Here is a 25,170-nt window from a genome sequence, read left to right on the forward strand (position 1 = left end):
GTCGAAGGGCTATGGCTAGTCGACGGGGGAGGGGGGCGGGACGCCCTCTGATCCGGTTGGTCACCTGGAATGCAAGAGGATTGAATGGGCCGGTGAAGCAGTCGAGGGTACTTGCTCATCTGAGGGGACTAAAGGCAGATGTGGCAATGCTTCAGAAGACCCAGCTGAAGGTGGTGGACCAGGTCCGTCTGAGGAAGGGGTGGGTGGGGTAGGTTTTCCACTCTGGGTTGGATGTGAAGAACCAGGGAGTGGCGATTCTGGTGGGGAAAAATGTGTTGTTTGAGACATCTGAGGTGGTGGCAGATAAGGGGGGTAGGTATGTTATGGTTAGGGGCAGGCTACAGGGAGGGAAGGTGGTACTTGCTAGTGTGTATGCCCCAAATTGGGACGATGCGGGCTTTATGAGGCGTCTGGTGGGACGGGTCCCGGATCTAGAGGCGGGAGGTCTGATTATGGGGAAAAGAGACTTCAATACGGTGTTGGATCCTTCACTGGATCGGTCCAGTTCAAGGACAGGTAGGAGGCCGGCGGCGGCCAAGGTACTGGGAGGGTTTATGGACCAGATGGGAGGGGTGGATCCATATAGGTTTGAGAGGCCGAGGGCACGGGGGTACTCTTTCTTCTCCCACGTACATAGGGTTTATTCTCGGATAGACTTCTTCGTGGTGAGTAGGGGACTGATTCCGAGAGTGGAGGAGGTTGAGTATTCGGCCATTGCAATCTCCGACCATGCTCCGCATTGGATGGAGTTGGAGATGGGGGAGGTGCGGGACCAGCACCCGTTGTGGCGGTTGGATGTGGGGTTGTTGCCGGAGGAGGAGGTGTGTAGGAGGGTCCGGGCAAGTATTGAGGGGTACCTTGAGGTGAATTATACGGGGGAGGTTCAGGTGGGGGTGGTCTGGGAAGCCCTTAAGGCAGTGATTCGTGGGGAGCTGATATCCATCCGGGCACACAGGGAGAGGAGCGAGATGAGTGAGAGGGATAGACTGGTGGGGAAGATGCTGGAGGTAGATAGGAGGTATGCGGAGGCACCAGAGGAGGGACTGTTGGCGGAGAAGCGCAGCCTGCAGGCTAAATTTGATTTGCTGACCACTAGAAAGGCGGAGGCACAGTGGAGGAGGGCACAAGGGACAGTGTATGAACATGGTGAAAAGGCGAGTAGGATGCTGGCTCATCAGCTCCGCAAGCGGGATGCGGCTAAGGAAATTGCTGGAGTGAGAGACAAGAGTGGGAATGTGGTGCTGAAGGGGGTAGAGGTGAATGAGGTCTTGAAAGACTTTTACGGGGAACTGTACCGGTCGGAGCCAACGGTAAAGAGGAGGGGAATGAGAGGTTTCTCGACGGGCTACCTTTCCTGAAGGTGCAGGAGGAGCAGGTAGAGGGGTTGGAGATGCCGATTGAGCTGGAGGAGCTAGTTAAGGGGATCGGGTAGATGCAGTCAGGGAAGGCGCCGGGGCCAGATGGGTTCCCGGAGGAATTTTATAAAAAGTTTGTGGACCTAGTGGGCCCCTTGCTGGTGCGGACACTTAATGAAGCGTGGGAAGGGGGGACTTTGCCCCCGACGATGTCGCGGGCGCTGATCTCGTTAATCTTAAAGAGGGACAAGGACCCCCTGCAGTGTGGTTCATACAGGTCCATATCTCTCCTTACTGTGGATGCCAAGGTGCTGGCAAAAATCCTGGCCACCAGGATAGAGGACTGTGTGCCAGAGGTTGTACACGAGGACCAGACAGGTTTTGTGAAGGGAAGGCAGCTGAACAGGAATGTGCGGAGATTGTTGAATGTCATCATGATGCCGGCGATTGAGGGGGAGGCTGAGATAGTGGTGGCGCTGGATGCGGAGAAGGCCTTCGATAGAGTGGAGTGGGGGTACTTATGGGAGGTGTTGGGGAGGTTTGGATTTGGTGAAGGGTTTATTAGATGGGTGAGGCTGCTATATGAGGCCCCGGTGGCGTGTGTGGCCACGAATGGGAGGAGGTCGGAGTACTTCCGGCTTTACCGAGGGACCAGGCAGGGTTGCCCCCGTCCCCCTTGTTGTTTGCATTGGCAATTGAGCCGTTGGCGATGGCGTTGAGGGATTCAGGGCGGTGGAGAGGTTTGGTGCGAGGTGGGGAGGAACATCGGGTGTCGTTGTATGCCGATGACCTGTTACTGTATGTGGCGGACCCTGTGGGAAGGATGCCGGGGGTGATGGAGCTGCTAGCTGAGTTTGCGATCTTTTCAGGCTATAAACTAAATCTAGGCAAGAGTGAGGTGTTTGTGGTTCACCCTGGAGACCAGTAGGAAGGAATTGGTAGGCTCCCGCTTAGGAGGGCAGGGGAGAGTTTTAGGTACCTGGGGGTGCAGGAGGCCAGGGACTGGGGGACTCTTCACAAGCATAATTTCACCAGACTTGTAGATCAGATGGAGGAGGAGTTCAAGAGGTGGGACATGCTGCCATTATCGTTGGCGGGGAGGGTGCAGTCCGTCAAAATGACGGTGCTTCCGAGGTTCTTGTTCCTCTTTCAGTGCCTGCCCATCTTCATCCCCAGGGCCTTCTTTAGGAGGGTGAGTAGCAGTATTTTGAGCTTTGTGTGGGCACATGGAACTCCAAGAGTGAAGAGGGTTTTCCTGGAGCGAGGGAGGGATAGAGGCGGGCAGGTGCTGCCCAACCTTTTGGGGTACTATTGGGCGGCCAATGTGTCAATGGTGCGTAAATGGGTGATGGGGGGGGGGGGGGGGGGGGGGGGGGGGGGAGAGATCTGGGGACAGTGGAGATGGCATGGGGCGTGTTTCATGGGGGCTCGATGGAGGCTCCATTAGGTGGAAATCATCGGTTCATCCCGGGGAACACTGATGGGGGATTTAGGGGGTGGCAAAGGGTGGGCATCAGTAAACTGAGGGACCTGCTTATTGGTGGGAGGTTTGCGGGCCTGGGGGAACTGGAAGATAAATTTGGGCTGCCCCAAGGGAACATGTTCAAATACTTGCAGGTAAAGGCGTTTGCTAGGCAACAGGTAGAGGAGTTCCCTTTGCTGCCCTCGCGAGGGACAATGGACAGAGTGCTTTCGGGGGTGTGGGTCGGAGAGGGGAAGGTGTCTGACATTTATACGGTAATGCAGGAGGTGGAGGAGTCGTCAGTGGAGGAGCTGAAGGCTAAATGAGAGGGGGAACTTGGGGAGCAGATAGAGGATGGGACTTGGGCGGATACCTTGGAGAGAGTCAACTCTTCCTCTTCATGTGCGAGGCTTAGTCTCATCCAATTCAAGGTGCTGCACCGGGCCCACATGTCCGGGACTAGGATGAGTAGGTTCTTTAGGGGTGAGGACAGGTGCACCAGGTGTTCGGGGAGTCTGGCGAATCATGCCCATATGTTCTGGGCATGCCCGGCACTGGAAGGATTCTGCAAGGGGGTGGCGGAGACGGTGTCGAGGGTGGTTGGATCCATGGTCAAACCAGGGTGGGGACTCGCGATTTTTGGAGTTGCGGTGGAGCCAGGAGTGCAGGAGGCGAAAGAGGCCGGTGTCCTGGCCTTTGCGTCCCTAGTAGCCCGGCGGAGGATCTTGCTGCAGTGGAATGATGCGAGGCCCCCAAGTGTGGATACCTGGATCAGTGACATGGCGGGATTTATAAAATTGGAGGGGGTCAAATTTGCCCTGAGAGGATCAATACATGGGTTCTATAAACGGTGGCAGCCTTTTCTGGACTTCCTGGCTCAGAGATAGGTAACTTGGTCAATAGCAGCAGCAACCGGGGGGGTTCCTTATTGTAAGGGTGTTAATATGTTGTGTTGTTCATTGAGGAGGGGCGAATGTTTATGATTGCTATTATTATTGTTATTGTTGGTATTTATTATGGTTCAATGTTGTTGTATAAATACAAAAATTTTCAATAAAATTATTTTTTTATTATAATGCATGACCATATTTTAATTTTTCTTTAAAAATTAGGACAAATTTATTTGAACAGATTGACTTGGCAAACAATTTAAAATATTTAGAAAATTCTGGAAGTTACCATTTTAAGTGAAGTGAGAGTTGTAAAAATATTCTTACTTTCTGAAGGACATTGTTTAATTCAAGAGCAATGAGGTAGATAGAGAATAAATAGAGATAGATAGATAGGGAAATACGGCACAGAACAGGCCCTTCGGCCCACGATGTTGTGCCGAACATTTGTCCTAGGTTAAGCATAGAATTTTGGACACTAAGGGCAATTTATCATGACCAATCCACCCAACCTGCACATCTTTGGACTGTGGGAGGAAACCGGAGTACCCGGAGGAAACCCACGCACACATGGGGAGGATGTGCAGACTCCACACAGACAGTGACCCAAGTCGAAATCGAACTTGGGTCCCTGGAGCTGTGAAGCAATTGTGCCATCCACAATGCTACCGTGCTGCCCTTAAGAAGAAATTAATCTACAGTCCATTATTCTACCCTAATCCATGTACCTATCCAATAGCCGCATGAAGGTCCCTAACGTTTCCGACTCAACTACTTCCACAGGCAGTTCATTCCATGCCCCACTACTCTCTGGGTAAAGAACCTACCTCTGACATCCCCCCTATATCTTCCACCATTTACCTTAAATTTATGTCCTCTTGTAATGGTTTGTTCCACCCGGGGAAATAGTCTTTGACTGTCTACTCTATCTATTCCCCTGATCATCTTATAAACCTCTATCAAGTCGCCCCCCACACTTCTCTGTTCTAATGAGAAAAGGCCTAGCACCCTCAACCTTTCTTCGTAAGACCTACTCTCCATTCCACGCAACATCCTGGTAAATCTCCTTTGCACCTTTTCCAAAGCTTCCACATCCTTCCTAAAATGAGGTGACCAGAACTGCACACAGTACTCCAAATGTGGCCTTACCAAGATTTTGTACAGCTGCATCATCACCTCACGGCTCTTAAATTCAATCCTTCTGCTAATGAACGCTAGCACACCATAGGCCTTCTTCACAGCTCTATCCACCCGAGTGGCAACTTTCAAAGATCTATGAACATAGACCCCAAGATCTCTCTGCTCCTCCACATTGCCAAGAACCCTACCGTTAACCCTGTATTCCGTATTCATATTTGTCCTTCCAAAATGGACAACCTCACACTTTTCAGGGTTAAACTCCATCTGCCACTTCTCAGCCCAGCTCTGCATCCTATCTATGTCTCATTGAAGCCGACAACAGCCCTCCTCACTATCCACAACTCCACCAATCTTCGTATCATCTGCAAAGTTACTGACCCACCCTTCAATTCCCTCATCCAAGTCGTTAATGAAAATCACAAACAGCAGAGGACCCAGAACTGATCCCTGCGGTACGCCACTAGTAACTGGGCTCCAGGCTGAATATTTGCCATCCACCACTCTCTGTCTTCTATCGGTTAGCCAGTTTGTTATCCAACTGGCCAAAATTTCCCACTATCCCATGCCTCCTTTCTTTCTGCACAAGCCTACAATGGGGAACCTTATCAAATGCCTTACTAAAATCCATGTACACTACATCCACTGCTTTACCTTCATCCACATGCTTGGTCACCTCCTCAAAGAAGTCAACAAGACTTGTAAGGCAAGACCTACCCCTCACAAATCCGTGCTGACTATCCCCAATCAAGCAGTGTCTTTCCAGATGCTCAGAAATCCTATCCCTCAGTACCCTTTCCATTACTTTGCCTACCACCGAAGTAAGACTAACTGGCCTGTAGTTCCCAATAAATAGGCAATAAATTAATGAGCGACATCTATGTCCCAAGAATGTATTTTTTAAAATTGATACGATAGTCAATATAAATTTTGCTTCTAGACACCGAATTTATGATATAATGGAACATAAAATATTGAACGTTAACAATTCAGAGTACTATCGTAATACTAGCCTTTAACGTCATTCTGTTTTCAAGCAGACAATCTTGAAGAATCGGTTCATACTTCCTCAATAAGGAATTACATTTCTGGTCAAAGGCAGAGATGCTACTCTCATATCCTGAAGTTACAGATGAACTGGAAGAGTAATCAGAAGAATCAGCCGAACACAGAAATGAAAAGTCTGCATCTAGTGAGAGTCTGTCATAATCCTGAGGCCCGTCCTTTGAATCTGTGTTTGTACCACATTTAATGTCAACATTTTGACACACATGCAAACAAGGAATCTCAACACTGCCCCTTAATGGTTTGGGGCAGAACTGATTTGTTGCTAAAGTATCAACAGGATACTGGCTCAAATGTGGTTCAGCTTGGGAAAACTGTAAAGTTGAAACAAATTCATTCTGCTGCAGTTCTTTACTGTCAACATTAATACTGTGACAATTTAATGACATTTGTATGAAAATGAAGCTGGAAACAAAGCCATTAGCTGAATTTACTTCTTCATCTATGTCGCAAGGCTGCAGTCTTGGCAAATTTTCACTATCCACTTGTTTATTTGGACTAGGAACAGCCTGTGGCTTGCTTACATCAATACCCTTTTCCATTTCACACTGCGTGGGGCCAGCATCCTGCTTCTGCAGACAGCCCGTTGGTAAAGGCTTGGAGCAAGTATTAATTCCAGTGTAACAAGAGCCACCACAACCATCAGTCCACTGACAGTTCGAATCAGAATACCGAATGCTTTCTGACATGATCATATTTGGCTGAAAAGCTGCAACGATCGGACTTGCAGCACCTAAGTGATTTAAAATTGTATTTTGATGCTCTGCAATTTTGTCTTCACTTAGATGCTTAAGATTATTTAAGAAATATCCCTCCAGTCTATTATTATTAAAAGACAAGTCAGTGCAATTCTCTCTTTCATTTTCGACATGTTGTGATACAAAGTGGACACCAACATGAGTAGGGCGATGTAACCTTTGTTCAACATCTTTCTTCATATATCCTGGTCTCTTTGAAAGTTTCTTTTTGGAAGAACTGAGTCCAGTCAATATTGAAATACAATGATCTGGAAAAAAAATTAACATAATTTGAAAAAGTTATTCAGATCCCTAGTTGAGTAATTGCTCTCAAAGTTGATTTTCCATTTAATATTATTAATATTGACCACAAGCAAAGAGATGAAGAACATAATCTGTATGGATTGTGACTTATTTCAATTGGTAGAAAAGTGTTCCAACAATATTTATACACATAATCACACATGAATTACAGAAATTAACCATGCATCACAGATTATGTAAATGCAAGCATTACTTATACACGTTATGTTCATTGCATAAAGTTTCCTTCTGTCCTTCATGTTTAATTTAAATTTTCTTGAATTTTAGCATTGTCTCAAAAGTGCGGCATTCTCCCATTTCCACACTTTGTGCCAGTTCCCATAGGCATGCAAGGCCATACTCTACAATACAGAGTGCCTTGATAATTCTCAATACCAGGGCCCCGCAAGGCTGCATACTTAGCCCCCTACTATGCTCCCTGTACACACACGATTGTGGGGCAAAATTTGGCTCCAACTCAACCTCCAAGTTTGTTGATGACACAACCGTAGTGGGTCATATCTCGAACAACGTAGAGGCAGAGTACAGGAGGAAAATAGAGAACCAACAAGAACAATTTCTCCCTCAATGTCAGCAAAACTAAAGAGCTGGTCATTGACTTCAGGAAGCAAAGTATCATAGACACCCCTGTCTGTATCAACGGGGCTGAGGTGGAGATGGTTGACAGCTTCAAATTCTTAAGTGTGCACATCACCAACAATCTGTCCTGGTCCACCTACGTCGACGCTACGATCAAGAAAGTACAACAAAGCCTATCCTTTCTCGGGAAACTAAGGATTTACGGCATGATCACATTGACTCTTCGCAATTTTTACAGATACACCACAGAAGGCATCCTATCTGGCTACATCACTGGCTGGTATGGCAACTGCTCGGCCCAAACTGTAAGAAACTACAGAGTCGTGAACACAGCCCTGTCCGTCAAGCGAACCCGCCTCCCATCCACTGACTGTCTACACCTCCCATTGCAATGGAAAGCGGGCAGCATAATCAAAGACCCCCCTCCCACTCAAGATATTCATTCTTCCAACTTCTTCCATCAGGCAGGAGATACAAAAGTCTGACAACACGCACTAACAGATTCAAAACAGCTTCTTCCCCACTTTTACCAGACTCCTGAATGACTCTCATATGGACTGATCTGATCTCTTCAAACATATTCTCTATTGAATAGTACTGCACTCCTGTATGCCTCACCCGTTGCCCGTGTCCGTGCATTTACATTATGTATGTATGCCCTATGTTTTTTTTCATGTACGGAATGATCTGTCTGAACTGTACGCAGAACAATACTTTTCACTGTACCTCGGTACACATGACAATAAAAACAAATCCAAATCCAAGGATCGGTTCCTCATAATGTGCCTGGTTGGTAGGTCCCTCGAGTGCTCCTCTACTTGGCTATCCATTATCATCTTTTGTCCTTTCTTCCCCAATCGCCACTCTTTTACTGTATACGTTCCCCTGACACTAATAGTGAGTGCATTTAGTGCAAATTTAAAGTTTAATAGTCCAGTCACTGCCCATCACCCGACTATGCCTACTCTTTGTTTTAATCAGTGATCACTGGATTTTTGTTCAAATTTAGCTTTCACATTTCGGTATTTCTCTGGATCTCATGACTGTGTTACTCCACTTTAATGCTGCGACTGACACACTATTCAGATGCTTAATTTAAGGAAACTTTTCCTATTCTTCAGCACACCCCACAGTGCTGTTGTGCTTGCTGAGCTTATGACTATCTTGCTGACTTATCAGCTTTGTATTGCTACAATGTGCTTCCTGCCCAGAAATGTATTCATTTGGGCCAAAATCTATTTTCTTGCCGTTTCTGAATTTTCGTGGCCTCCCACTGAATCATCATTTATCTGACCCTCAAACAGTTCTGCACACCAACAGGTTCTCCAATCTTATGGGAATACCTACAAAAGTGTGTCATCTGATAATCTACCCTTCAACTACCTTCAGGACTCATTCTCCCTCCATATCTGTCTCTGAACCAGGAATCAGGGGCTGGAATCGCCATTTGAGAGTGCTGTGATCGGGACTGAATTGCAAAACTTCTACGATGACAACGTGGGTACAACTGTCGGAGCAATTCAGGACATGCTAATGGCCAGCCAGTGCGCTATGTACAACTCCAACATATGCTGGTGTTGGATTCACTGCGGTCAGGATGAGCATTTGAGAGCCTGACAAGCTGGAGCTGCATACAAGCACATAACTCCCCAGACACCCTCATTCCAGCCATAAGATGTCACCCTGGAGAGCTGCCCCGGGATTGGCATGAGATGTGGAGGATGTTCCCCGAGGTGGGATGGAGGTTGCCACCCGCCGACATTAACCAGGTCTGGGCGTAAGTGGCAGAGGCCGTAAGCGCTATGGCCTCCACCGCCAGGGCCAACCAGCAGTACCGGAAGAAGCTGCACTACCTTCTCAGGACGGCCAGGGTGAGTGACTGCCATCACCTGGCACCATCCCTGTCCCACACACAGTCCCCCAACAGGTGGACTGGCAGGCAGCGCTAGCCCACGATTGGCAACCATCTGGCCAGACATGATGAGCCACCAACCCCTTGGCCCTGGCACCACCCCTACCCTACATGCCAGAGAAGAGGGCATTGGACCTGGTTGGCATGGTAGGAGAGAGGGCAGCCACCGAGGCAGAGGTCAGCATGGCACACCAAGTGAGCCCTCAATGCGTTGCGATGTCCTTATGGCTCGTGAGAGTCATCACAACCCCCTCCCCTTCCCCACACCACACCCATCCGCCATCTAACCACACGTCTTGTCTTTTGTCTTGCAGGGTCACCTCCCAACAAGGCAGGACTTGCTGGTGTCCCCCCACCCCAGGCACAACCCTGTGACCCATTGGGTGATAGGGCAGGACCATCCAGGGTCCCTCGCCCCGCAGTAACCCCCCAGCAGCCCGGAGCATACATCAGGGACGACACCAACTCCTGGTCATTGCTGTCTCCAGCATCCTCCACCATCCCAGAGACACTCACCTCGGTTGGGCACTTTTTTTTTTTAAAACATAAATTTAAAATACCCAATTTATTTTTCTTCCAATTAAGGGGCAATTTAGCATGGCCATATCAGTCTTTCCCTTTGATGTTACCTACCCTGTAGATCCACCTTTTAGCATACATGTGTCAATTTTCTTATCTCTCTACTTTGCAGTTACCTCTTCTATACTCCAGGAATATATGTAATTTTTTTCCCAATTAAGGGGCAATTTAGCACGCCAATCTACCTACCCTGCACATTTGTGTGTTGTGGGGGTGTGACCCACACAGACACGGGGAGAATGTGCAAACTCCACACGGACAGTGACCCGGGACCGGGATCGTACCTGTGTGGCTGAGTGGCAGCAGTGCTAACCACTGCGACATGTGCTGCCCTATGGTTGAGCACTTTAGTGAAGAGGCTCCTGGGGCACTTTCTGATGCGCACCTCACACATCTACCAGAGCATCAGGTGGAGGTAGGAACCCCTGAGTGGCGGACAGTCAGAGTGCGGCTCCACCCCAGGGACTAGCTGCCTTCTAGACAGGTCACGCACTTCTGGAAAGGGTAGTTCCATCAATGTTGGAGATGCAGGCGCAGAGCCGGGGTCTACATGAACGGCTGTCACCAACCATCCAGCGCCTGCAAGTGCAGTTGGAGGAGTCCTACCATCTGTAGGTGCAGGGGGTGGTGCCGACAATGAATGCCACCCAGGCCAACACCACACGGGTGTAGGCCTTGGGTGCGATATCGGCTTTGGACCAGGATGTCCAAGACCTGGGGCATTCTATGAGAGTGGCAGCTGAGGTGCAGGCAGGGCAGCCATATCACAGGCCTTGTATCGGGGCAACATGGACAATGCTGCGGTGCTCCAGAGTGTGGCCAGTCACAACGGGCCATGGCTGCAGGCATTGAGAGCAATGGTCTGATGCTGACTGACCTGGACCAGACACAGAGGGGCCTGGCACTGAGTGATGTGGCATGGTACACGAGTGATGTGGCACAGTCCCAGAGGGACCTGCCACAGTCACTGTGATCAATGGCCATGAGTATGGAGACCCTGATCAAGGAGACAATGGGTCTCCAGGACATGCTCCTGCCGTCCTGGAGAAGTGGACATGCTCAAGGACTCAGCCTCTACACATGGAGGTGATGCACAAGGAGATGATGGCTGCAATTAAAGAGTTGGTGGAGAAGGTGATGGCCCTGGTATGGTGGTGGTCTTAGAGACAGCAGCCAAGATACAGGAGCAAGGAGAGAAATTGAAGGAGGCAGAGGAAGCTCTGCCACAGCACAGTGACCGGTTCACCTTGATGGGTAAGGAGCTGTGAAGGGTGATGGAGGCCAACAAAGGACTCAAGAGCCAAGGTGGAGGACCTGGAAAATAGGTTGAGGCAGCAGAATTTGAGAACTGTGGGCTTGCCTGAGTGGGTGGAGGGCCCAAGGCCGACTGAGTACTTTGCGAAGATGTCGGCGTTGTTGGGGGAGGGGGAAGAGCCCTCCCGGTATGAACTGGACTGAGCTCATCAGTCGCTTGGGCCCAAGCCGAAGTCCAATGAGCCATAATGGGCGGTCATAATTTGTTTCCACAAATTCCACGTCAAGGAGAAGGTGAGTTGGGCAAAGCAAAGGTGTGAGGTGAATTCGGAAGGAGCTAGTATTAGTATATACCGGGCTCAACTGTGGAGCTGGTGAGAAGGCGGGCAGCTTTGGTTGGGTGAAGGCAACAACTGACTGGAAAGGGGGCTATATTGGACCTAGTACTAGGGAACGGGCCCGGCCAGGTCATCAACATTATAGTGGGAGAACATGTGGCGAACAGTAAGCTGTCGGATACTCATGGAAAACAAGTGTTGTCCTAGGCTTAAGGTGCTAAATTGGGGGAAGGCTAACTACAATCAGATTAGGCAGGATTTGGAGGCTGTTGTTTGGGAGAAGCTGTTTGAGGGTAAATCCACATTTGGCATGTGGGAGTCTTTTAAGGAGCAGTTGATGGGAGTGCAGGACAGGCATGTGCCAGGTTTAAAAAAAGTAAAGAAGGAAGGACAGGAAAGGCAGGATTCGGGAACCATGGATGACTAGGGAAATTGGGAATATTGTCAAAAAGAAAAAAGATGCATATGTGAGGTACAGACAACTAAAAACAGATAAAGCACTTGAGGAAAACAAGAGGCTGCCAGCGACACAAATATGCAGTGTACCTACTGGACATGATCTCACAACAGAATCTGCTGGAGAGAGTTGCTCAGGAAAGTCCAGAGCAGTACAGAGCAGTCCTATTGTTAGCTCTCTACAGTGCTCCAGGGCCTCTGGTTAATTGCCTACAAAGAAGAAACAAAGCAGAAGTTAGGGTTGGGAAAGGTGTTTGCCAAGTTGTTATGGCCCAGGGTTTGGAAAATTCTGACGTATATCATGGAGTTTACCTGACCTACAACTGTTTATTGATTTTGGTTACAATGAGCACAAGAGCCTGACTTTCAGCCGTTATTCAACCGAGTTCTTTTTTTTTAAAATATAATTTTTATTGGAATTTTTTACAAAAAATATAAAACTTAACGACAAACAATGAAATGCAACAAAATAACCCATAATAACTGTAACACCCCCAGACCGTATCGACGCATGTATCCCATCCCCCACCCCCCCCAACCCCAATGAACAACAGAACTTAAAAATAAATTTAAATTAAATAAACAAACAGTCATCGTCCGCCCCCCCCCCCCCCACCCATCCTTTTCCCTCCCCCTTCACCCCCACCCCCCCCAGGCTGCTGCTGCTACTGTCCCCGTACCCTATCGTTGAGCCAGAAAGTCGAGAAAAGGTTGCCACCGCCTAAAGAACCCTTGTACCGACCCTCTCGGGGCGAATTTGATCTTCTCTAGCTTAATGAAACCCGCCATGTCATTGATCCAGGTCTCCACGCTTGGGGGCCTCGCATCCTTCCATTGTAGCAAGATCCTTCGCCGAGCTACTAGGGACGCAAAGGCCAGCACACCGGCCTCTTTCGCCTCCTGCACTCCCTGGCTCTACCCCAACCCCAAAAATCGCGAGTCCCCATCCTGGCTTGACCCTGGATCCCTTCAACAGAGTTCTTAGGCGCTTTTAATCAAAAAACAAACTTTATTCTACGAATTTAGTTAACATTTGTTTAAACATACACAGTAAGAATTTTTATCAACTATAAGCATAAAGACCCCACACAGTTACAGTAATCTATGTTTAACCCTTAATGAATTCCTCCTCAACTGTTCCGATTCAATAACAAGATCCCATAAATCAAAAAAAAACATTTTACCAAAACAGTAGGTAACTATACTCATTGGGTTTCTTCCTGGGAATAACTCTTTAAAATTAAAAAGAGAGACACAGGCCAAAATACTTCTCTGTCTGAGTCTACAGCAACCAAATGTAAAAACTCAGCCACAAACCAGCTCCAAAACTCAAAGCGAAAGTAAAATCTCACAGAGCCACAGCCAAGCTCCCCCCACACAATTACATCACTGAACCCATGTGATAAGACAAAAACATTTCATAAAGGGACACAACCATGACAAAGTGGATACAAGTGCTTTATATATAAGCTCACTGGCAGCCGTTCTTACCAGTGGTTATAGGTCTTATAATTTGTCTCCAATGAGAGATAAGGCAGGGTTGCATTATCCCTGTTATTGTTCGCAATAACTATTAAACCCCTAGTGGAGGTCCCTTGGTTTTTAGGCTACACAGTGGAGGAAAGCAACATAAGATTACGCTATACACGGTTGCTATTTGTATATAAGCCAGGCATTTCTGTTCCCCCTCCCCGTGTGTGCGTGGGTTTCCTCCGGGTGCTCCGGTTTCCTCCCACAGTCCGAAGATGTGCTGGTTAGGTGGATTGGCCATGCTAAATTGCCCGTAGTGTCCTAAAAAGTAAGGTTAGGGGGGGGGGGGGGGTTGTTGGGTTACGGGTATAGGTGGATACGTGGGTTTGAGTAGGGTGATCATTGCTCGGCACAACATCGAGGGCCTCTTTCTTCTGTGCTGTACTGTTCTATGTTCTAAATGTGACTTTAATGCAGTGAGTGGTTAGTATGTGGAACACACTACCTGAATATATGATTCAATGATGGTTTTCAAAAGGGAATTGAATAATTATCGAGAGAAAAACTGCAAAACTTTAGGGAAATGCCAAGGAACGGACTAGCTGAATTACTTTTGCAGTGAGCTAGCACAGGACAGGCCTTTGCTGTAAACATTCTACATCCTCCTCTGGTTGCAGCAAAAATAACAGATTTTCCTCAATGACATAAAAGAAACCTCATTCTAAACGTAACGTGCAATGTAATTTAAGCACATGGACTACAAAAAGGTTAAAAACAAGGTTCCTTTACTCCACTGACATCAAAACTGCATAAACTCAAGGAAGAACTTAACTTCAAGGAAAAAACAGAGATTATTCACGACTGATGCTCCAGATCTCTGCCCTATTCGTGGCCTCTACTCCTCAACGCAGTGACTCACCAGGCTTGATATGCTCCAGCTCCTGGCTGCTATCCTTTTTTCTCTCTCCCCATGAAGCTTCTCAGACTCAACTGATCTGACTAGGTTTCCCATTGGCTTCCTGGCTCCTTAGCCACCCTCAGGGGCTTCAAGCGTTTCTATTTGTGGTCTTGGCTTCTGCCACGCTGTCACTCTAAAATGCTGGATTTGTCCTTGCTTTCTCCCTTGTATCACATTTTTGGAATCATCCCTTGATCCCTGCAGGAAGAGGCCTACAGAGGTCAACAAGTTCTCCTAATTGGTTATCTCCCCGATAACGATGCTGCCAGTGGCAACGCAATACAAACAAGGTTTTTAGTAAGATAATTTTAACTGTATAAAAGAATGAAAAAGGAAAACAATCTGTACAGACTGTATAGTTGATTGCTGGGAAGTATGTTACCCGGGGTGTTTATTTGCTGTAACCTGTTTTGATACATGTTTGTAATAAAATACATTAAAAAAAAGAAACGTACGTAGAATTCAATAAGAACGAGGAATTTTCACCCTCCACATTCTGGGAGGCTTTAAAGGCGGAGGGAGCTGTTCTCGATTAAGGTGCACACAGAGAAGGCCAGAGGCTGGAAAGACAGAAGGCGATTCTGATGTTCAAATGCCTCGTTAGCCCAGGGAGAGTTGGCTCCCACATTGGCACAGCCTTCGATCTTGCTAATTTTGAAAAAGGATAAGGATCCAAAGAGTGTAGGTCTTAACGGCCCATATGACTATTAAATGCTAAGTTATTGGATAAGATGCTGGCAACGAACTTGGAGGGTTATTTACTTGGTAGCAGCTGAGGATCAGACGGGGTTTGTGAAGGGCCTACAATTGTCAGCCAATATAAAGAAGTTATTGAATATAGTGATGTCACCCTGTCAGGTCAGAGCCAGAGGTAATAATTTCCATGGCCACGGAAATCAGGTAGAATGGGAGTAACAGATACTGGGGAAATTTTGGTTTGGACCCAGGTTCATTTCCTGGATTAGACTGCTGCAAGTGTTCACACTAACAAATTAACCTCAGAGTACTTTTATTTGCTTTGGGGTACAAGGCAGAGGTGTCCACCTTCTTTGTTACTTTTTGTGCAGGTAACTGAGCTGCTGCCGATCGCGTTAAGGAGATATGGAGATATGGAGCACCGAGTGTCTTTCTGTGCGGATGACTTGTTATATGTGACAAACACACTCTCTAGTGTGAGTAGGATTATGAGTGTTGAGTAAGTTTGGCTTTTTTTTCAGGGTATAGACTTAATGTGGGGAAGAGTGAGACGTTTCCAATGAGCTCTCAGGGACAGGCAGAAGACCTTGAGAAACTGCCGTTCTGGCTAGCTGTTAAACTTTCAGGTATTTGGGAATACAGGTGGCTCGTAACTGGACATTGTTGCACAAGTTATTTTTGGCCAACCTGGTAGAAGGGGTGAAGGATGATCTGAACAGGTGGGATGTTCTCCCGCTATCGTTGGCAGAGTGGGTTCAAACTGTGAAAATGAGGATCATTCTGAAGTTCTTATGTATTTTCCAAAATCTCCCGATTTTCTGACCTAAATCCTTTTTTGGGAAGATTAATAGGCTGATCTCGGCCTTTGTGTGGGCAGGTAAGATACCTCGGATCTGGAGAACTTTTTTTGTAGAGGGGCAGGCTGTCAGGGAGATAGCGTTGCCGAATTTGATGAACTATTATTGGGCGGCAAATATAGAGAAGGTTCGCAAATGGGTCGTGGAGTGAGGCATGGTTTGGAGACGGATGGAGGAAGCTTCCTGTATAGGATTGAGTTTGAGGGTACTATGATGGCTCCGCTTCCATTCTCACCTGTCAAGTACTCTAAGATTCTGGTAGTTGTAGCCTCTTTAAAAGTTTGGAACCAGTTTAGGCAACATTTTAAGCTGGGGGGAAATGGTTCCTGTATTTACAGGTTAGGAACTTTGTGCGAAAGGAGCTAGCTTCGTTTCCACGGTTACCATCCCCTTCATTGATGGACAAAGTTGTTTCTGAGGATGAGACGGAGAGGGAAAAGTCTCAGATATCTATGGGCTGACGGAGTGGGAGAGGGCCTTGCCGGAGAAGATAAAGAGGAAGTGGGATGAGTTGCATGGGGTATTTGAAGGGGATGTGTGGAGTGAAGCCTTATGTAGGATAAACTCTACCTACTCGTGTGTGAGATTGAGCCTGATTCAATTTAAAGTCGTGCACAGAACTCAGATGACCAAAAACACATGAATGGGATCTTTCCGGAAGTGTAGGACAAATGCAAGCGGTGTTTAAAGGGGCCAATGAACCACAAACACATCATAGAATCCCTACAGAGCAGGTGGTCGTCAATTGGGCCATCAAGTGGCACTGACCCTTCAAAAGACCACCCCACCCAGGCCCAATCCCCCACCCCACCTCATTCCCGCAACCGCACCAAACCTTTGGACATGAGGCAATTTAGCATGGTCAATCCACATAGCCTGCACATCTTTGGATTGTGGAAGGAAATCGACACAGACACAAGGAGAACGTACAAAGCCTTCAGATTGGTTCTGTTCTTCATGTTCTGGTCCTGTCCAAAATTGGCGAGATTTTGGAAGTCCTTTTCGAGACAATGTTGGAGATTTTTGGGATATGGGGGGCACCGAGCCTGTAGGTAGCAATATTTGGGGTATCGGATGAGCCATGAGTGCAGGAGAGGAGAAATGCTGATGTGTTGGCCTTTGCCTTCCTGATAGCCACTGGGGAAAGATTTTGCCAGGGTGATGGACTGCCAAGTGCGACGGCATGGGTGGGAGTTTCTATATTTGCAAATAATTAAGCTTGCCATCAGGGGCTCAGGAGAGGGGTTTTAGTCAAGAGTTAGTAATCGGCAGGGGGGGGGGGTATTTTGTAAAAATAAAACAGGGCCACATGTTGGGATGGTGGGTCCGTTGTTAAATATGAAAACTGTATAGTATAAGGTTGAATGAGTGCTGCATATTTTGAAAAATGGAAAATGTCCGGAATAAAACTATTTTTTAAAAACTGGGACAATAACAGTAGGCAATTTAAGTTCTAATTTTCAGAGCACCACTGTATCACCATCATAGTAAGTGCCTTAAGCCCTCAGTATGGTTTTTAATTTCAAATTGTCATTCTATTCTTGAACTACAATGCATAATTTAGTTTTTGTTGACAATTCATTCTAAACCATGGAATGATAGAAAAGTTATGGCACACAAAAAGAGGCCATTCAGCCCATTGTGTGTGAGCCAGCCACAAAAAAGAGAAAAAAAGAAAGTCCCTCATTTTAATTACACTTTCCAGCACCTGGTCATGGCCTTGCAGGTTACAGCACTTAAGGTGCAGATCCAGGTGCCTTTTCAACAAGTTGAGCAGTTAAGCCTCAACCACCAATTCGGACAGTGAATTCTGGATACCCATCACCCTCTGGGTGAAAATGACTTTCCTCGTGTCCCCTTTAAACTTTCTATCAATCACCTTAAATCTGTGCCCCCAGTAACTGACCCCTCCAAGCTTATGGGAAACAGATCTTTCCTGTCTAGCCTATCGAAGCCCCTCATAATTTTGGACACCTCAATTAGGTCGCACTTAGCCTCCTCTGTTCTGAGGAAATAAACCCTAGCCTATCCAGTCTTTCCTCATAGCTGCAACTTTCAAGCTTTGGCAGCATTCTTGTAAATATCCTTCCAGAGCAATTGTGTCACTCCTGTAATGTGGTGACCAGAAATGTACCAGAATTCCAGGTGTGGCCTAACCAGTGTTTTTTTCAGTTCCAGCATTATATTCCGGCTTTTGTATTCAATACCTCATCCAATAATGGAAAGCATTCCACATGCTGTCTTGACCACCTTGTTAACCTGTCCATCTTCATCCATCTTCAGGGACCTGTGGTCATGCACTGCAAGGTCTCTCACTTCCTCAACCCCTCTCAATATCCTCCCATTTAGTGAGTGTTCCTTTGCTTTGTTTTCCCTCCCCAAAAGCATCAACTCACACTTTTCTGGACTGAATTCCATTTGCCACTTTTCCACCCATTCAACCAAACCATTGATATCATCTGGGGTTTGCAGCCATCCATCCTATCATCTATATAGCCAATCTACACATTCCCCAAATGTCTTCCACATAATAATAATAACCTTTATTGTCACAAGTAGGCTTATATTAACACTGCAATGAAGTTACTGTGAAAAGTCCCTAGTCGCCACATTCCGGCATCTGTTCGGATAACAGAGGGAGAGTTCAAAATGTCTAATTCACCTAACAGCACGTATTTCGGGACTTGTGGGAGGAAACCGGAGCACCCGGAGGAAACCCGTGCAGACAGTGGGAGAATGTGCAGATAGTGACCCAAGCTGGGAATCGAACCTGGGACCCTGGCGCTGTGAAGCAACTGTGCTATCGTGCTGCCCATTTAATTCCAAATCATTCACATACAACAAACATTAAGGCCCCTAACTTTGAGCCCTGTGGAATGCCACTGAAAACCGCTTTTCATTTGCAAAAACAACCATTGACCATCACCCTTTGATTCCTGTCGATGAGCCAATTTTGGATTGAACTTACCATCTTCCTCTGTATCCCATAGGATTTGACTTTTCTCGCCAGTCTGCCACGTGGGACCTTGTCAAATGCCTTGCTAAAATCGCTGCAGACAACATTTATTGCATGACCCTCATCAATCCTCCGAGTTACTTCCTCAAAAACCTTGCTTGAGTTAGTAAAACATGATCTTCCCCAAAAACCATGCCGACTATCCCTGATCAATCCAGATCTTTCGAAGTGACAGTTTATCCTGTCTCTCAGAATTGATTCCAATAATTTGACCGCCACTGAAGTCAGACCGACCAGACTATAATTTTCTGGTGTATCTCTTGGGACCTCACCTGTATCTCAGATCTCTGATACTCAGAGCATCCACTATTTCCTCTCTGGATTCTCTTAACAGCCTGGGATAGTAAAGTCACTATAGCCCCAGATGGCCATGGGCTGCTTTCCCCTTTGAGGGGGAAAGCTTACTGGTGGTGATTTAACCGAAGGATCACCACACCTCAGGCGAGGGGCAAGATTGAGAAGGCGGGGCCTTTATGAATAACCTCAGCCGGTACGGTAATTGAACCCATGCTGTTGGCCTCGCTCTACATCACGAACTAACCGTCCAGCCAACTGAGCGAAACCAGCTCTCCTCCCAGATGACCACGGTTGAGAAGGCAGGCCTTCATGAATAACCTCAGGCTGGTATACGATCCATCTGGCCCTGGTGATTTATCCACTTTCAAAGATGTCAGTCCCTCCAGTACTTCTTCTCTCGTTCTGCTTATTCTATCTAATATTTCACACTCTTCCTTAACTGGAATGTCTGCATCATCCCTCTCATTAGTGAAGACAGAGATAAAGTACTTAAAGAGTAAAGAAAAGTACAGCACAGGAACAGGCCCTTCGGCCTTCCAAGCCTGCGCCGACAATGCTGCCTGTCTAATCTAAAACTTTCTATACATCTGTGGTTGGTATCCCTCTATTCCCATCCTATTCATGTGTTTGTCAAGACGACCCTTAACTGTCACTATCATACCTGCTTCCACCACCTCCTCCGGCATGGAGAACCCTGCCCACGACTTCTGCATCAACGTATCGGTTACCATGTACATCTCTGATAGGCCCTACTATTTCCTTCGATATTCTCTTGTTCTGGTAACACAACTTTGGGTTTTCTTTGATTTTAATAATTTTTCAGAACCTCTCCTCGCTTTCCTAGTTTCCTTTTTTACTTCACCCTGGCACTTTCTAAACCCCTCCTGGCTTTCTATAGTATTACGCTTCTTGTGATTGTCATAATCTTTTTCTGATCCTCTATGCTTCTGGATACCCAGAGAGCTCTAGATTTGTGGGAACGTGTCTATATTCTGACAGTAGAATCTCGCTTTTGAATACCACCTACTGATTTGACAGTTTTCCCTTCTTGTAGCTGTATTCAGTCCACTTTCGTCGGTTCACCTCTCAGCTTTGTTGAAATTTGTATTCACCAAATAAAAGGTCCCTCATGGCAGGCTAGTGCAAAAGATTGGATCATATGGGCTCAGGGGTGAACTAGCTGGTTGGACCCAGAACTGGCTTGGCCATAGAAGACAGAGGGTAGCAGTGAAAGGGTGTTTTTCCGAATGGAGGTCTGTAACTCGTGGTGTTTCGCAGGGATCAGTTCTGGGACCTCTGCTCTTTGTAATATATCTAAATGACTTGGAAGAAAATGTAGCGGGTCTGATTAGCAAGTTTGCTGATGATACCAAGATTGCAGGAGTTGCAGATAGTGATGAAGATTGTCAGAGAATACAACAGGACATAGGCTGCAAAATTGGGCAGAGAAATGGCAGATGGAATTTAACCCAGACAAATGCGAGGTGATCCACTTTGGCAGATCCAATTCAGGTGGGAGCCATAAACTAAATGGCAGAACCATCAGGAACATAGAGACACAGAGATTTGGGTGTGCAGGTCCACCGATCATTAAAAGTGGCAGCACAGGTGGAAATGGTGGTGAAGAAAGCATATGGCCTGCTTGCCTTCATAGCATGGGGTACCGAGTTTAAAAGCTTGAAAATTGCGTTACAATGATATAGAATGTTGGTTAGGCCACATTTGGAATATGGTGTCCAATTCTGGTGACCGCACTACCAGAGGATGTGGAGACTTTGGAGAGAGTACAAAAAAGGTTTACCAGGATGTTGCCTGGTATAGAGGGTATCAGCTATGAGGAGAGATTGAAGAAACTGGGATTGTTCTCCCTAGAGACAGAGAATGAGGGGCGACCTGATAGAAGTTTATACAAAATTATTAGGGGTATAGATAGGGTGAACAGTTGGAGGCTTTTTCCCAGGGCAGAAATGACAATTTCAAGGGGACACAGGTTCAAGGTGAGGGAGGGAAACGGTTCAGTGGAGATGTGCGGAGGAAGTTTTTTGTTTCCCCCAGAGGGTGGTGGTAGTCTGGAATGCACTGCCAAGTGAGGTGGTTGAGGCAGATACATTAGCGACCTTTAGAACATAGAACATAGAACAGTACAGCACAGAACAGGCCCTTCGGCCCTCAATGTTGTGCCGAGCCATGATCACCCTACTCAAACCCACGTATCCACCCTATACCCATAACCCAACAACCCCCCCCCTAACCTTACTTTTTTATTAGGACACTACGGGCAATTTAGCATGGCCAATCCACCTAACCCGCACATCTTTGGACTGTGGGAGGAAACCGGAGCACCCGGAGGAAACCCACGCACACAGGGGGAGGACGTGCAGATTCCACACAGACAGTGACCCAGCCGGGAATCGAACCTGGGACCCTGGAGCTGTGAAGCATTTATGCTAACTACCATGCTACCCTGCTGCCCTAACAGGATAAGAATGTACATTAGCGACAGAGAGTCATCGGACTCTAAATGTTAGCTCTTTTCTCTCCCTACAGATGCTGCCAGATTTGCTGAGATTTTCCAGCATTTTCTCTTTCGTTTAAGACTTATCTGGATAGGCATATGAAGGGTTTGTTCCTGTGTTGTATTGTTCTTTAGCAACGGTGTGACGTTTGTGTGGTCTACTTGGTGAAGTTGAGGGTGACCTATAATTTGAGGGATTTTTACTTTGAGGCAGTGGAGGAAGCAGAGGGGTTCATGAAGGCCAAAGTACTGGGGTTGAAATGAGAGGCGGGGCTTCGGACTGAAGGGAGGAGGGTGAATACTTTATCTCTTGTTTCTGGGTATTCAATTGCTTTCTTTTTGTGGGGGGGGGGGAAAGTTAGGGGTTTGGTTTCTGGGTTGGTTGATGGGGGAGGGTAATGGACCCTCTGCTATGGGCTACAGTAGGTACGAGGTTTAGCGTTATGGCGGCTTTCTAGTGCGCGGTCTTTGCACGCTGGTTATGTTTGAGTGTCTTTGTTTCCAGGGTCATGGGGGGGGCAGATTGGGAGGAGGGGGGCTTTGGCAGGGGCCTCCACACAAGCAAGCGAAGGTTGGTTAGTGAACAGGAGTGTGGTGTGTGGCGCTAACAATTATACTCAAAGCCGAGAGACTAGTACAATAGAGGCTTTATTGCTGTACGATGTTGTCCCTCCATCTGCAACAGTAGACTAAGGGTCTGAGCAGCTCTCATACATTTATACATAAGCTCCCTGTGGGCGGAGCTAGCCAGCAGGGGCTGACCGGAGGAACCTGTATTACAGGTACAGGCATACATCCCCCTACTGCAGTACACATAACTACAGTGGTTATCTCACCACATTCACCCCCTGTAAAAAATGAGTCCGGCGGGGGTGACATGTAACTCTAATACAAAGGATGCTATTTACAAGAGGGTCCAACAAGGAAAATCAAGAGTCCATCCGGTTAGCAGGTTACAGGTTGAGCCGAATCGGTGGTCGGACGTTCCGCTGTGATCGGCGTAGCTGTGGTGGTGACGTCGGCACAGGCGGTGATGGCAACGATGGTGCAGGTGTTGGCGGTGTTGGTGCTGGCTGCTGACGGGATGACTCCGAGAGCAAGCCGAAATCTTCCGTGTCCTCCAGGGTGGGTAGGGGGCTGAGGGATGGACCTGATGGGGACGAATAGGGGGGCGCTGGGATTGGCGCAGGGAGGGGTGTGGGCATGGGATCGGCACCTGAGGGAGCCAGGTCCCGGAGCGAGACTGTGTCCTGGCGGCCGTCGGGGTACTCCACGTAGGCAAACTGAGGGTTGGCGTGGAGAAGGCGTACTTTGTCCACCAGGGGTTCTGCCTTGTGGTGCCGTACATGCCTACGGAGAAGGACTGGGCCCGGAGTCGTGAGCCAGGTCGGGAGCGACACTCCGGATGTGGACTTCCTAGGGAAGGCAAAAACACGTTCATGGGGTGTACTGTTAGTTGCGGTGCACAGTAGTGATCGAATGGAATGGAGCGCGTCAGGGAGGACCTGCTGCCAGCGAGCGGCTGGGAGGTTCCTGGACCGTAGGGCCAGCTGGACGGCCCTCCATACCGTCCCGTTCTCCCTCTCTACCTGCCCGTTACCCCGGGGGTTGTAGCTGGTCGTCCTGCTGGAGGCGATACCCCTGCTGAGCAGGAATTGACGCAGCTCATCGCTCATGAATGAGGATCCCCTGTCACTGTGGATATAGTCGGGGAAACCGAACAGAGCGAAAATGGAATCCAGGGCCTTGATGACGGTGGAAGACGTCGTATCTGGGCATGGGATGGCAAAGGGGAACCTAGAAAATTCATCGACCATACTAAGGATGTAGGTGTTGCGGTCGGTGGAGGGAAGGGGCCCTTTGAAGTCCACGCTGAGGCGTTCAAAGGGGCGGGATGCTTTCACCAGGCGCGCGCGATCTGGCCGGTAGAAGTGCGGCTTGCACTCCGCACAGATCTGGCAGTCTCTGGTGACTGTCCGTACTTCCTCGACGGAGTAGGGCAGATTGCAAGCTTTGATCAGATGGTACAAGCGAGTGACCCCCGGATGGCAAAGGCTCTCGTGCAAGGCACGGAGCTGGTTCACTTGTGCACTGGCACATGTACCTCGGGAGAGGGCGTCTGGGGGCTCATTGAGCTTGCCAGGGCGATACAAGATCTCGTAGTTAAAGGTGGAGAGCTCGATTCTCCACCGCAAGATTTTGTCATTCTTGATCTTGCCCCGCTGCGTGTTGTTGAACATGAAGGCTACCGACCGTTGGTCAGTGAGGAGAGTGAATCTCCTGCCGGCCAGGTAATGCCTCCAGTGCCGCACCGCTTCAACGATTGCCTGGGCTTCCTTTTCGACAGAGGAATGCCGAATTTCGGAGGCGTGGAGGGTGCGTGAAAAGAATGCCACGGGTCTGCCGGCCTGATTCAGCGTGGCGGCAAGGGCGACATCTGAAGCGTCGCTTTCTACTTGGAAAGGCAGAGTCTCGTCTACGGCGTGCATCCCCGCCCTGGCTATGTCAGATCGAATGCGGGCGAAGGCCTGTTGTGCCTCGGCCCAGAGGGGAAAATGTGTGGACTGGATAAGTGGCCGGGCCTTGTCTGCGTATTGCGGGACCCACTGGGCGTAATAAGAGAAAAACCCAAGGCAGCGTTTGAGGGCCTCGGGGCAGTGGGGGATTGGGAGCTCCATGAGGGGGCGCATGCGGTCGGGATCGGGCCCCAGTAGTCCGTTTTGGACTACGTAGCCAAGGATGGCTAAGCGGTCTGTGCGGAACACGCATTTCTCCTTGTTGTACGTGAGATTAAGGAGAGATGCGGTGTGGAGGAATTTATAAAGGTTGGCATCATGGTCCTGCTGGTCATGGCCGCAGATGGTGACATTGTCGAGGTACGGGAAGGTGGCCTGCAATCCGTACCGGTCAACCATTCGGTCCATTTCTCGCTGAAAGACCGAGACCCCATTCGTGACGCCAAAGGGAACCCTCAGAAATTGGTACAGACGACCGTCTGCCTCGAAGGCAGTGTATGGACGGTCCGATTTACGGATGGGGAGCTGGTGGTAGGCGGATTTCAGGTCAATAGTAGAGAAGACCCGGTACTGTGCAATCTGATTGACCATGTCAGAAATACGGGGGAGGGGGTACGCGTCGAGCTGCGTGTACCGGTTGATGGTACCGTTGATAGTCCACGACCATCCTGTGCTTCTCCCCGGTCTTAACCACTACCACCTGGGCTCTCCAAGGGCTGTTGCTGGCCTCGATGATACCCTCCCGAAGCAGCCGCTG

The 25,170-nt window shown here is 48.2% G+C and overlaps 1 protein-coding gene across 18 annotated transcripts in view; it reads right to left on the minus strand.

The window, feature by feature from the left end:
• disc1 (DISC1 scaffold protein) overlaps positions 1-25,170 on the minus strand; it is a 201,561-nt gene that overhangs the window by 153,173 nt on the left and 23,218 nt on the right. For 15 of the 18 annotated variants that reach the window (XR_005461041.1, XR_005461043.1, XR_005461042.1 and 12 more), the window contains one exon: positions 5,858-6,915. The exons of 1 other annotated variant lie outside the window; for it this stretch is intronic. Coding sequence is in view for 9 of the 17 variants with exons in the window: in XM_038800516.1 (XP_038656444.1) it covers positions 5,858-6,915 (1,058 nt within the window). In the remaining 8 variants the exon portion in view is untranslated. Of the gene's footprint in view, positions 1-5,857; positions 6,916-12,182; positions 12,271-25,170 lie in introns of those variants that run through there. 2 more of the 18 variants (XM_038800512.1, XM_038800517.1) reach the window with 2 other exon arrangements.

Source organism: Scyliorhinus canicula, chromosome 6, assembly GCF_902713615.1.
Source record: "Scyliorhinus canicula chromosome 6, sScyCan1.1, whole genome shotgun sequence".
NCBI lineage: Eukaryota > Metazoa > Chordata > Chondrichthyes > Carcharhiniformes > Scyliorhinidae > Scyliorhinus > Scyliorhinus canicula.